The sequence below is a fragment of the Vipera ursinii genome, assembly GCF_947247035.1.
Source record: "Vipera ursinii genome assembly, chromosome: 7".
NCBI classification, from domain to species: domain Eukaryota; kingdom Metazoa; phylum Chordata; class Lepidosauria; order Squamata; family Viperidae; genus Vipera; species Vipera ursinii.
Window position 1 is genome coordinate 56,284,072 of NC_139521.1, and position 14,725 is coordinate 56,298,796.

The 14,725-nt window shown below is 37.0% G+C and overlaps 1 protein-coding gene and 1 long non-coding RNA gene across 4 annotated transcripts in view; both read left to right on the plus strand.

Annotated features, from left to right (window-relative positions):
* PAPSS1 (3'-phosphoadenosine 5'-phosphosulfate synthase 1) overlaps positions 1-14,045 on the plus strand; it is a 46,124-nt gene extending 32,079 nt beyond the window's left edge. For all 3 annotated transcript variants that reach the window (XM_083366894.1, XM_083366893.1, XM_083366895.1), the window contains exons 11-12: positions 343-572; positions 13,205-14,045. In XM_083366894.1, coding sequence (XP_083223020.1) covers positions 343-572; positions 13,205-13,343 — 369 coding nt within the window. In that variant the 3' untranslated portion in view covers positions 13,344-14,045. The remainder of the gene's footprint in view (positions 1-342; positions 573-13,204) is intronic.
* Positions 1-14,725, plus strand: part of LOC310643071 — a 937,169-nt gene that overhangs the window by 309,921 nt on the left and 612,523 nt on the right. The window lies entirely within an intron of this gene.

Below are 14,725 nucleotides of genomic sequence, written 5' to 3' on the forward strand. Positions count from 1 at the left end.
GAATAGCTTAACTACCTCTTGTTTGATTCTCTGTTTTTCCTTTTATGGGTACATGTGTTCACATGGAAATTTTTGAGGCATTCATTCAGTATGATTCTCTGGAATCATAAGTGGCATCCTTCTGTTTCTTTGTAAAGCTGCTGTACAAACTGCCATGCAGTGTTTTATGCATTTTTTGATGGTGTCTGTAACACACAGTAAATAAGTTGATGACAACCATAGTAGACGTGCCCTTGATCAGAAGACACCTGTTTTTCTCTTATCTATTAGAGATCATGTTTATGTCTCTTGCACCTTCTTTTCAAGTTCTGCTTTTGGCTTATATCTTGAATCTTTTTCTAGGTTCAATGGCATTGCAGGGCGAGAATGGTAGCTGGAGCAAACTTCTATATAGTGGGCCGAGATCCTGCTGGAATGCCACATCCTGAGACTGGAAAAGACCTCTATGATCCAACCCATGGTGCCAAAGTCCTGACTATGGCACCAGGCTTGATAACATTGGAAATTGTACCTTTCAGAGTGGCAGCGTATAATAAGAAAAAGAAGTGCATGGATTACTACGATTCACAATAGTAAGTTTTAAGGGAGGTGGGCTTAAAAATGAATGTCCCACATAATATTTTGGGTATGGATTTGGGATTTGGTTTTACATGCCATTATATCTCACCATAAATTGCTTAATTTCAAAAGAAAGTCTTATTTCTGAGGCCTTTTATTCATTTCATTTTCTGTATAATTTAGAAACCTTTAATTTGAAACCATACCATACATTTTAACTTCTTATATCCTGTGACTTATGTCTAAATTAATTAAAAGCTTGAAGCTCCAATGATCTATAGTTGTTTTACTATTCTGGGTGGCCTGGAATTGGCCCAAAGATTGTTCTCACATTTATAATGGAAAATGTTGGTTGTCATGATACTGTAGAGCATACTGCATTTTTTTTTATTTTAATCTCTCCATTTGGGAATAAAGTTCTTTTTGATACTATAGAACCATTTGACAAGCTTTGAACTACATGCTTAAAGTTTTAGTATGTTTGTTATTACTGACATTTTCTCATCTATGAAAACTACAAGTTTGTCTATATTTTTTTTCTGTATAAATAATCCTATCTTGGAATATATACTCATTGCAGTGCTGCTGATTTTATACAAGGGTTTGGTAATCTATTGCATGGATTTTCACATAGTTATTCTTGATGAGAGAATAGAGTCTGGTAATTTGAAATTTGTCATTTTAACATACTTCCTGTCATTTAATGTAAGGCAACACATTTTTCATAGCTGAAGAAAGGAACAGTTATTACATGATTGATTGAATTAATTTGGGGGCAAGATTTTCAGTTTTTTATTTTCTACAGCCAGTTGAAGAATTAAATTGTTGCCTCTCTTCTCTCAATTATGTAACAACCTCCATTTTGTTTCTTTAAGAAAAGACTAAAAATCAGTGATGCAATTCCTCAATCTTTCCAAATCTGGCTGATAAATTCAACACTGGAGAAAAACGACTGAAAACCATCACCAGTGCAGAAAACAGAAGTCAGTTTACTGCTGTTAAAAAAAAACACCGTTGCAAAATGTAGCTGTAAAAAACCTCCCATCTCTGCATTAGATTGTTACTTTAACACTTTACATTATATTAACATAATCCTGAACGTGGATTGTATTCATCATAATTTTGCCCCATTGTGTGTGTGTAACAAAGTGGTTTAAGTAATTAATTCTTCTGAAGGACCATAAGTTTAAACCAGTTAAAGGCATTATACAGAAGGGGAGATGAAACAATGCTCTAAGTTTCCTCAGGGCTTAAATGTGCAACCTTTTAAAATAATTATAGTCTGTTCTATATAGCATTCTGTGAGTTGAGGTCTGTTACATTATCCATAATTTCTTGCTGTTACATCAGGATATTTTTTTTAATTCTGGCCATTCCAGAGCTTGCCTGGTTTGTGTTTTTAATGTAATAAGTACTATTTCACAATAAACCCCCTAACTTTGGTCATATCATAAAACCATGAGAAAAGTCAGGGAATGGCTTATGTAAGCCACTCGCTAATTCCTTTTTGCCTCATAATCTCACTTTCCGATTTAGATCCAAATGGAAACTTTGATCACTATCACATCTGAGTGTCTGAAAGTATCATCAGAAAAAAGTATTTGCTACTAAAAACAGCAATAAGTATTTTCTTTTAAAAATGAAGCATTTTGTCTTGTGATTTCCCCCCCCCCACTCAATATAGGATAGGCCACGGGTCTGCAACCCGCGGCTCCGGAGCAGTCCAAAAAAAAAGTAGGACTAAAAAAGTTCAACCAATCAATTCAAATATGCAGGGTAGGTGCATATCTTGCCTTGGCTCCACTCTTCAGTCAAACCCTGTTCTGCGCATGCGCGCATGTGCACACATTTTTTTGCGGCTCCCAGTTTTTCCTTTTGTGAGGGAACCGGTTCCGAGTGGCTCTTTCACTGTTTCAGGTTGCTGACCCCTGGGATAGGCATTGATGAGCAATCTAATGCACATTCTCACTACAGGTAGTCCTTGATTTACAACAGTTCATTTAGTGACCCTTCAAAGTTACAGTGGCACTGAAAAATGTGACACAGGACCGTTTTTCACAGCTATGACCTTGCAGCTTCCCTATGATCATGTGATCATAATTCAGATGCTTGGTAACTGGCTCATATTTCTGACCTTTTCAGTGTCCCAGGATCATGTGATCCCCTTTTGCAACCTTCTGACAAAACAAAGTCAGTGGGGAAGCCAGATTCAAGCGGGTTACTAACTTATCAGCTGCACTGATTCACTTAACTGTGGCAAAAAGATTGTAAAATAGGGCAAAACTCACTGAGCAAATGTCTCACTTAGCAGCAGAAATTTTGGGCTCCATTGTGGTCATAAGTCGAGGACTACCTGTATTGCAGGTTTTATGTTTGTAACAGAAACTAGCTTTAAGGAGATCTATTTCATATTTGTATGTTAATTTCATATGTACAAAACACAATAAATATAAAAAAGAACAATTATAAAAACCAGCACTTAACTTCAGTGCTAATTTACTTGGATGTTTGACTGGCAGTCTAGTGCATTTTCTGCTTTTATAATTAAAGCAAAACTCAGTCAGATTCCAGAGCACTCTACTTCTTAAATTAAGTGAGCATAGCCATGGGGATACCATAGTAATCCCCAGTCCTGCTTAATTGTTTCAAAAGTTTAATTTTTGGAAACCCTGTACTTCTAGAGCAAGGGATGGGGAGGACCTGTGACCTTTAGACATAGTGGTAAATAGTATTGATGCTAAACCGCCCTGAGTCCTTCGGGAAAGGGCGGTATATAAATGTAATAAAATAAAATAAATAAATATTGACATCAAACAGAACCCCATTGATTCTTGAAAATCTGTAGAGGCTCATCAAAAAAAATATCCAGCAGAAATCTGTTTAATACTCATCCCAGAGTCTTAAAAACCACTATATTGTCATTTGCTGCCCTTTGGTTTTAGTGAGTACAGCTCACTTGTCTAAGTGACAGGTATTTGGGGGCTTAATTCTCAAAAAAAAATTATGTTCAGCATCCCAAACAAAACAAAATTGCACAGAGTAAACAGAGAATTAGGGTTTTGTGGTTAGGAAGCAGGATGTCATATGAAATAAAGGCAGCTGTTAATTAAAAGCATATGAAAATAACTTAAGTTGTGCTGAGAAGAAGATTTAGATAGATTCTGAGACCTTGGACTCATTCTGTTACCATTTTTTATTATCTCTGTTCCATTTTCCTTTCTTGAACGGTTTGGATTAAATTTTAAGACACTCAGGATGTATTTTTGTTTTTGTTTTGTGTGCATGCCTTTAAGCCATTGTTCCTGGCAGCTACTTGGACTAGTCCCTGCAGTTTTCTTGGCAAGATTTGCCATTGCCTCCTTCCTACAGATGAGAAAAAATGACTGACCCAAGTTCACCCAACTGGTTCTGTGTCAAAGATGGGACTAGCACTCATGGCTGGTTTCCGGTCTGATATTTTAACCACTGCACCAAACTGTCTCTCCTCAAGATCTTTTGACTACTTAGTTATTTCCAGGGAGCAACAAAAATAATCAAAGTCAGATAATCAAATTAAATTCAATTTAGAAAAATGTGGGTTAGACAGCACCACCACCAGATGGATTCGTAGCTAGCTTACCGGCCGTACTCAGCATGTAGTCCTCAATGGAACCACATCTACATGGAGGGAGGTTTGTAGTGGGGTGCCCCAGGGTTCTGTTCTGGGCCCAGTGCTCTTCAACATCTTCATCAATGATTTGGATGAAGGGATAGATGGGGAACTCATCATATTTGCAGATGACACCAAGCTGGCAGGAATAGCCAATACTCCAGAAGACAGGCTTAAGATACAGGAGGATCTGGACAGACTTGAACATGGCGCTATCTAACAAAATGAAATTCAATGGTGAAAAAAAGTAAGGTTCTACATTTAGGCAAGGAAAACCAAATGTACAGGTATAGTATAGGGGGTAGGTTGCTCAATAGTAGTAACTGTGAGAGGGATCTCGGAGTCCTAGTGGACAATCATTTAAATATGAGCCAGCAGTGTGCTGCAGCTGCCAAAAAAGCCAACATAGTGCTAGGCTGTATTAACAGAGGGATAGAATCAAGATCACATGAAGTATTAATGCCACTTTACAATGCCTTGGTAAGGCCACACTTGGAATACTGCATCCAGTTTTGGTCACCATGATATAAAAAAAGATGTTGGGAATTTAGAAAGAGTACAGAGAAGAGCAACAAAGATTATCAGGGGACTGGAGGCTAAAACATACAGTATAAGGAACGGTTGCTGGAATTGGGTATGTCTAGTTTAATGAAGAGAAGGACTAGGGGTGACATGATAGCAGTGTTCCAATATCTCAGGGGCTGCCACAAAGAAGAGGGAGTCAAGCTATTCTCCAAAGCTTCCGAAGGCAGGACAAGAAGCAGTGGATGGAAACTAGTCAAGGAGAGAAGCAACCTAGAACTAAGGAGAAACTTCCTGACAGTTAGAACAATTAACCAGTGGAACAACCTGCCTCCAGAAGCTGTGAATGCTCCAACACTGGAAGATTTTAAGAGGAGACTGGACAGCCATTTGTCTGAAATGGTATAGGGTTTCCTGCCTGAGCAGGGGGTTGGACTAGATGACCTCCAAGGTCCCTTCCAACTTTACTATTTACTATTATGATTATGATGAAATCACGAATAAAATCAATCAAATGAAAGAAGCAGCTCACCAGCTATTGTCAGCTCATCAGTGCCATTTTTATGATTTACATGAGATATTAATTTTTACTTGAGGCAATCCAAAGAAAATATAGATTTTGATTTACTTAGGATTTAATAAGAGCCAAAAAAATTAATTTTGGCTGCTATTTGTGTTTCATAGTGGTAGGAAAGACATATTTCTTATAATGAAACAATATATTAACTAAGAATTTTTCAAAAAAAAAAAAACTTTTGCAAAACCAAAAAGGTAGAGCAAAAATTACCCTTAAGTAAAATTTTCTTCTGTTTCTTTTAAAAAAATAGCTGTCTCATGAGAATTAGAAATTTGCAAAGCCACTACACTATTGCTTGATTTACAAATGATCATTAGCAACATACAAAACACCTAACACTTGTGATATGCTACAGATAATTAAAAACAAAATAAAGCCTGCCCATAGATTTATAATCCAACTGATCTAAAAGGGAAAAAAAGATGGGATTGCAAATAGCAAAGGTATTCAAGTAGTAAATTTTTGAAAATGGTGTAATAATTTTATAGAATTATAAGTAAAGAGCAACGGCTTAGCCTTATGCACATATGCCATGACTTCCTTAAGAGAAATGGAATCTAGAATTAGAACCTTCTCCAGAAAATGAAGGTCTTTGCATAATGTGTCTGAGGTATGAAAATTTGAGTTATTTGTGCCTCTAGTGAGAACTCTGGATTGAATTGTTTGTTCCATTTATTTCTTCTCTTGGTTAGCCTTCTCCAACACCAAAGTTCAAAACTGTCAGTATTCTTTCTGTCCTGCTTCTTCAGACCCCAGTGCTTTACATTGAAGCCAAGCGGATAGCCCAGAGGAAGGACAAAAAATGTCTCAGTCCAGGCTCTAGTAGCTAAGATCCCTTTAGTCATGCTCACGACAACAAACAATTTGAGTATAGTTACAGTATATCATACTTACTTCATTGCTTTTGTGTGTGGCTGCTTGTGTGTGTTGTGTGAATAAGGCACTGCTAGCAACAATATCTGGAAAAAGCTGATGGCAAAAATAACTAACAACAACAACAACAACAATCATATAGTATTTGTTTTCATTTTTATTTCAAGGAGAGTTTACCCTTTGTAGTGTATGAACCTCCCAGGAATTACCAAAAGGAGCTTGCTCTGGATCATGGGTAGCACATTTTTGCAAGCCTAAAGGAAATGTCTCTTTACTTGATAACCTGTGCGTCTCCTTGCCCTAGAATTCAGTCCCTACATCTTCTGCCATCTCCATCTACGAGACACAGTGTGGAAAAGTATTATGATGAGCAAAGTCTTCCAATCTTTCTAATTAATTAGAGTGAAAAGATGTGTTTACTATAGTTGGATTGAAGGAAGGATGGCTGGCAACATGTGAAAGCAGAACTCCCATTTGGGATGGTGTCTGTAGCATGCAGCCCAGATGTAGGGCGAAATGTTCTGAGGAGAAGGTGCCTGGGGAGCCGCTCTTGAAATCCCCCTTCAAAGGGAAGGCATACCAGCCGCCTGGATTCAATGCACACAACTTGGCGCTGTGGGAGAATGTAAGGTTTTAATAGGTCTGCCTTTTTTCTTTTAATCAAAAAGCACCGAACAAACTGATGGGCTTTTATTATTCCATTTCTCTTGCCAAATAGCAGGCCAGATTTTCTATATAAATATGTGCATAGTGACTTGAAGTCAAATGAAGTAGAATGTTAAGACTATTTGTTGCCTGTAATGATGAGTGATGTTAGTCCAGTTAAGCCATGCTAGGCCTCCCATGGTTAGAACTGTAGGAGTGGCAAGAATATTAGAATGCTCTTGGATCTCCCTTTCTGTCACAGTTTGGGAGTGGGAGCAGATAAATTATGTGACAACATACCAGTCTCCCTTTTCCAGAGTTGGAGCATTGTACTATCAGCTTAGCATAGTCTATTCTCTAATTTTGGTTATTATTTTTTGTCAGTTGTTCCAAATGAAAAAAGAGCTGGTTAGGTGTAGTGTAGTAGGCATCAGGATAGAAAGTGGGAGACTGTGAGTTCTAGCCCCACCTTACATAAAAAGGTAGCAGGTGACCTTGTGCCATTCACTCTTGTTTGGCCCTAGGAAGAAGGAGGCAATGGCGAACCACTTCTGAAGCCTTGTGCTTCAAAATTGCAGGGAATATTCCAGGCAATTTCCAGGAATAAAAAAATGACTCAAAGAAACTCCCCCAGACAATACTGGACAATAGCCTAAATGTTACGTTAATTGAAACAAAAAAAATTGGCACTATAACACTCCCATAATTGGTTATGTTTGGGACTTGTTCTTAAAAGTAATAGTGGTAACACTAGAAGTATCTTGCTGTTTGGGGTACATATTATTATAAACAAAATGTGGCAGACTACCCTTAGACTTTTGTAATATACGGGTTTGTAAGTCAATGAAATTTTTTAAAATGAAAACTCTGGAAAAATGAATTCTGTTTCTTGACGTTGCACTCGGGATTTCCTAATCTATTATACAGGTTTTATACAGCAGTAGCCAGCATGTATTTGTAAATGCGTATATTCTAGAACAGTCTATGGGCCAATATGAGTAAAATATATATTCTTTCATAATGGGATTTGCTCTTAGGTCATTTGTAGAGTATAAACTTTAGACATTTTAAGCCTTGATGTCTCCATTTAAAAGGAGCAAATACAGGGATTCCCCTAGGTATGAACATTTATTTAGCGAGTTTTCACAAAAATGAATTAATTCAGAAAGGGAACTTACATTAGAAATACAAAATTGCGACCAAAAATAGGCCCCTGTAGCCATGTGACATGCATTCAGTCTCTGTTGCAAATGGCTGCCATTTTAACTCTGTGACTTCCCTGGGCCCTTTGGTACCACGAGAAGCTGGAAGGGATTTTTTTTTTGTCCCTGGTCACATGGCCAAACAAGAGCTGACCCAGTACCAGTTTTTGCCTTTGCTGCAATTTGCTACTGCCTGGGCTACAGTGCTAGAATTACTTATGTAAGTATTTTAAAATGTTCTTTTTGTTACTCTATACGCTAGTCACTCTCACTTTTATTTATATATTTAATATTCATGATACCAACCAAAGTTCTACAGTTTTCCCCATCTGGTAACAAAGATTTTATCTATCATATTGTGCCATCCTATTTCTTTACCCTGAAGCTTGATAAAACTGATTTGCAATTTGAGAAGTTGTCAGACAGTTCTATATTTGTGCAGAATATCCAGACATTTGTTCACTTATTTTAATGACACAGATTGTCCATAGCTGCTGTTGCGTCTGTTATACAGAAATGCTTGATAAAAAACACATTAGCAGTATCTTTCGGCACTTGATTCAATTAGGAAATGTCTCTAATTTGCACTGTTTATTCCTAGTTCAGATCTTCCATTAAACGTCTTTTGAGTAACTCAGTATAGTTTATTCCTCAAACTGAAATACATTTTGAATGCCAGATTAAATGGAAAATAAACTGTTTTTCATTAATACTTATTATGAAGCATGTGTTGGCTTTTTTTTTGAAAGGCCTCTGTAATCTTTCTTCTTCAGAGATCTGAATTTATTCACAATTGCTATCCAGTACAAATATCATTGTAAGATGGCATGGTTTAAAACTACCCACATATAATTCTGCCCCATTGTGAGTTCATTACTTAGGCAAAAACTCCTTTCTCAATTTGTTGACTTTGTTGCTTATTAAAAATAGTAAGACATTTAGGAATCTTAGGAATTAGGAGCTGCAGAATATAGATATTAGAATATATGCAGAAGTACAGTTGTTGAAATTGCATATAGAACAATGCAGTTAGAACATGGAGCACTAGTGAGTTGTTAACACTAAATATATCAACTAGGCCCCCTATGTGACAACCTTTGGGTGTAGCATTGTCCAATTATATCACAAATATATCACAAAATTTCAAAATTTCCTACTTTTGAGTTGGCATAGACATATCATAGTCATGGTATTATTTTTTAAAATGGCATCCATTGTTTGATTCCTAGGAAATATGTCTTTATTTTTTGTTTCTCTGTCATAAATGCAGTATAGGAGAGAGGTCTTTCGATAGGCTAGGTCAGACATGTCAAACACAAGGCCTGGGGGCCGCATCCGGCCCGCGAAGTGGTTTCATGTGGCCCCTGAAGCCATCCTGGAAACTGAGGAAATGGCCCCCGCTGCCTTGGCCCTGGCCCAGAGACCCTCCTTCTGCCAGAGACCCCCAGATCTGTCCCACTCCTGCCCAGGCCCCCATAGGCACCCTTGATGCCAATGATGCCCACCCAGTAGGCCATACACACTCCAGCCATGCCCACCCAGTAGGCTGCACCCACCCTGGCCATACCCACCCGGCCCCTCAAGGACAACCACAATGCTGATGTGGCCCTCAATGAAATTGAGTTTGACACCCCTGGGCTAGGTGTTCATGGAAAAACTCCTTAAAAGTATTATTGCTTTGAAGTTTAGAATTTAATAAACTAGAGGGAATAATTTTGGGCACAGAATAGCTCGGCAGTTAAAGATGCTGAGCTCGTCAGCTAGAAAACCTGAGCTCCTCTCAACAGAGTGAGCTCCCGTTACTTGCCCCAGCTCCCACCCACCTAACAGTTTGAAAGCATGCCAATGCGAGTAGATAAATACTGTAGGTATCACTTCCGTGGGAAGGTAATAGTGTTCTGTGTATCTCAGCATACAGTCACGGTGGCCACGTGACCATGGAAACGTCTTTGGGCTCCCTTGGCTAAGAAACAGGGATGAGCACTGCCTTCTAGAGTTAGAAACAATGGAGAGGGGAAACCTTTAGCTATAGGAAATAAAGGAAAGGAATAGGTAATAACAGAAATATAAAATTCAGCTAGACCTAAATGTAGTTTGAAATATTTCTGGCAAATGAGCAGGGCAAGCAAGGAATATAAAACCAAAAAATAATACTGGGTGAGGTCTTACTTGGGGAATGGTCTCACAAGAGAAATATAGTTGATACCTATGTATCAACTTTCAACAAAAGCTCAAGAAATTTCTTTCACACTGGCTGATGACATTTATCTTCTCCAAATACGTTATATTTTTTTCTAAATTTTAAAGCACACAAATTTGTTATTATTAATATATATATATTATCAGACAGCTCCAATTACTGGTCAAGTAGTAAGCTCTTCTTTAATCAGAACTTCACTCTTTCAATGTTTTTTTTCCAGAGCAACAATATAAAACAGTGTTTGATTGTCTTTTTGAAGCATGTACCTCTCACTTCCCTCCCTATATCCACAGCTTTCCCATTTTGATCTCCCATCTAGGTATTAACCCGAAGTCTAAATAACCCAATTTGACATTTTGAGGTCTGCCAAGATTGGCTAGGTGTGATGGAATAGAAATATAATAAATAAATGTTCATAAGCAATAAATGTAAATAGACAAGTCATAATCTGAATATATGAAAGTACTATTAGAATGAGATTTGTTCTTTTTTTCAAAAATGGTCAGGCTCAAAGTCAAAAGAGATTCTACAAAGCTTTAAATATTACCAAGGATAGTTCATTAAAAAAACAAAACCATTAAAAAGTAACCACTTATTAAGTGGTTATTTAAAAAAAAAAGATCAATTTTCCAAAAGGATAGTGAAATAGAAAGTTTCATCTTGGGTGGAGAACTTGGATAGAGAACTAATGAAGAGAAGGGCGAGGGGTGACATGATAGCAGTGTTCCAATATCTCAGGGGCTGCCACAAACAAGAGGGAGTCAAGCTATTCTCCAAAGCATCTGAAAGCAGGACAAGAAGCAACGGATGGAAACTAATCAAGGAGAGAACCAACCTAGAACTAAGGAGAAATTTCCTGACAGAATCAGTGGGATGACTTGCCTTCAGAAGTTGTGGATGCTGGAACACTGGAAGCTTTTGAGAAGAGATTGGACAATCATTTGTCTTTTTAAAAAGACATTTCAGAGTTCCAGGATTGCATCAGATAGGTTGTATGAATTGTTAGATTTTTGAATGTGACATATAGAAGAAGACACTTACTGGAATCCTCCACCAATGGAGCTGCAGAAGTAGGCAACCTAATGCTTTGGGCCCCAAGTCATAGAAATTGTCCAGAACTCGGGAACAGATCAGTTCCATATACATCTTGTAAGGCTTTTAAGATCAGAACTTTTATCTGGTGTTGGAATAAGATATTAATTGGTAGCACAGATTTTTCAAAATGGGTAGACCATGAGCTTACCAGGTCTAAACTGTTAATAGTATTTTACACAGTTTTTTGCACAGAAAGTCTGGGATAATTTCTGAGAATTGCAGTGATCCTTACAACTTTGTACCCATCCAGTTCAAAGATTATGCTGTTAATCTTTTGCACGTACCATGAGAAGACTTGTTCTTTATTTGCTAAGTATACTTTAACATTCAGACAAGCAAATTAGCCCCAAATACATTTGGTTCCATTTTCTTCTGTCTTGAGCCATATCCAACTGAAGTCAGCATTTGGCTTATATTTAAGATGGATCAGCTGAAAATGACTAAAACATAGACGGAACAGGCTGAGCGAAAAAGCAAGTAAAAACATTTCTCTTTATTGTTGACTAATTACTTTTGCTTTGGAGACTTAAAATTCTGTGTTGCATTTGTACTTGTTGAGGCTACATGTTTTTAATTTGCTTAATAAAAATCTAGGTAAATAATGTATCTCATGGCTACCTGGATATTTTATTTTGTTTTTTTCTCTTGTGTATCCCATTTGACAATTTGTAAAGTGTCATGATGTTGACTGGATGCAAATACTTTATTTTCTAGGAAAAGTAGCTTTTATTAATTAAGTTTAAGGTGTAACATAAATAAATAGGTGGTATCTTATGAACAAATAATACATTTTGTTTTCTGAGGAAGAATATTTATGGAACCAGAATATCCACATAGAAGAAGGTAAATATTGGCAGGCTTCAGGAAGACGAAAAGTGTCCAAAATTCACAGAAACACAACAGAATTTGTTTTTTTAAAAAACCATAGGATGTAGAATGTTTTTGGAAGCACAGAATACGAGGCAGGGTGGGGGATGGAAGGAAGAAACAATAACATAAAAAAGTATGTCTTCAGCAAGGCGTGGCAAGACCAGCTAGAAACTGAATCAGATCACACCACACTGTACTCTTAAGAGACTGGACAGTTGCTTATCTGAAATGTATAGGGTCTCTTGCTTGAGTAGGGGTTTGGACTAGAAGACCTTCAAGGTTTCCAACTCTGTTAACCTGGTATTCTGTTGTTCAGTTTTGTGGCAGATTTTATTTGTGTATAGTATTTTTGAATGTGCAGAAAAAAATGCTTTCTGCAGCAGTTCCAAATTGTTTTTTTGTGTCATGAGCACATTTGGCATACTAAGAGATAATTGTAAAATCCTATATCCCCTTTTCACTGATATCCCATTCATCCCAATATTGTCGGATGACATATTTCCAGAGTGGCAGAGCACGGTCTTCCCACAGCCGGGTAGTAAAAAGCTTAGTGACTGTCACTGCTAGTGTATGCTTCATGATTGTAAGTTGCTCATTTGGAACACCATACATGTAGCTCTGAATTTACAACCATTCATTTAGTGATCATTCAAAGATACAACACCACTGAAAAGTCGTTTACAACCAGATCTCACACTTAAGACCCTTCCAGTATTGCAGTGATCGCCATTTGCAATCTACAGAGGCAGTTTCCAAAGAGCAAAGTCAATGGGGGAAGCAGGATTTGTTTAATGACCATGTGATTCGTTTAACAACTTCAGTGATTCTCTTTAGCAACTGTGGCAATAAAAGGCACGACTTGCTTAAAAACATCTTTCTTAGCAACAGAAATTCTGGTTTCATTTGTGGCCTTATGTTGAGGACTGCCTGTATTACTTTAAATGCAAGCAAAATTCAATTGAAGCTTATTGCATATTATTTCTAAAAGGTTTCTTTCTTTTTTCTAATTTTAGCCATGAAGATTTTGAATTCATTTCAGGAACTCGCATGCGCAAACTGGCTAGAGAAGGTCAAAATCCTCCTGAAGGTTTCATGGCTCCTAAAGCATGGACTGTGCTGACAGAGTATTACCAATCCTTGGAAAAAGTTTAAGCTGCTCTTATTAATTGCAGATCAACCTTTGACACAAGACAGGGGACCACCCAGTTACGCTGCTTTGTTGCAGCTTCTGTCAGAAAACTTTTCCTAAATATCTTCCTTAGGAACCATTCTCTGCTTTTCTTACATGTTTTGTTACATATTGCTAACAAACTGTTTTTTTTTAATGTCCTCTTTTATTTACGGTTTTTTTTATTACAGTAGGATGTTTTAAAAAATCCTTCGTTTTAATATTCTATTTACTCCTCTTATTTGAGCTCACTTTCCTGGGATGCTAAACTTAACTTTTTTCCTTTCACTTTCTGTAATGGAATTCCAACAATGTGTTTTATAATTTAAGGAATAACTATTTCAGTCTGATTACATGAGCTAGAAGGAGGTGCTGAATTTGATCATCATAAAGTAGATTTTAATGTACCACACTCGTACCTTTTGGTCTGGACTTTGACGTTCTTCTATCGAATCTCCAAAGTAGCCTTGGATTGGAAATTAAATGTTGTTTGATGAATGTGTGATTTTTGTTTTTGCCTAGTTTTTTTCTTAATCATGTAAAAATTATGGGAAATACAACAGGGCAGTCTGATTATATGGATCGCTAATTTTGTTTCCTATATTTCTGGTGATTGTAACACTATTACTGTCTTTCAAACTTTTGTTTTAATCTTTTCTGCTCAATATAGTGCTTTTTAAAAATCATTTTGGTTGGTACGATCATTCTTTAAGCTTCGGTCTCATTTAGCTCCGTGGGTTGGCTCCTAATTAAACACAAATGATTACCCTTCTGGAGAAGGGAAAGCTTGGGTAAAAAGATATTTGTCTGCTTCAAAAATACCTGCTTTGATCTTTTGACATTTTGATATTTGGGGGCTGCAAGTTAACTGATTAACATAGAACAGCCTTGTTATTGTAGAAGGTGCACATGTGAATTTTGATTTCTGGCGAAGTACCAGAAATTGTTTTGATACTATAGATTTTGTGTCTTTAAAGTACCAGTTTCTTAAAACTAAAGTGAAAGTTTGTATAAGAGCATGTCCTATAGCAAAGCACGTAAGAAGGTTTTATGCTCAGTTCTTGATTTCTCCAGATAGGACTGAAAAAAACACACACGTTTGTTTGCAACCCTGGAGAGAGCTAGCTGAGGAATTGTTGTACTTGATGTCTACCTACATTAAACATGCCGAGATTAAGGAATACTGGTCTGTAGAGACAACTAACATAGAATTAGATTCTTTAAAAAGAAGTTTGCAAATACTCTTAATAATTTAGATTATGTATTGCAATTATAGATGAAGAAAAAATACCAAGAACAAACAAGCATAAAGAATTTGGCTCCATGCATCAGCTTTTTCACATGCATAAACAGAATCCTAATGACC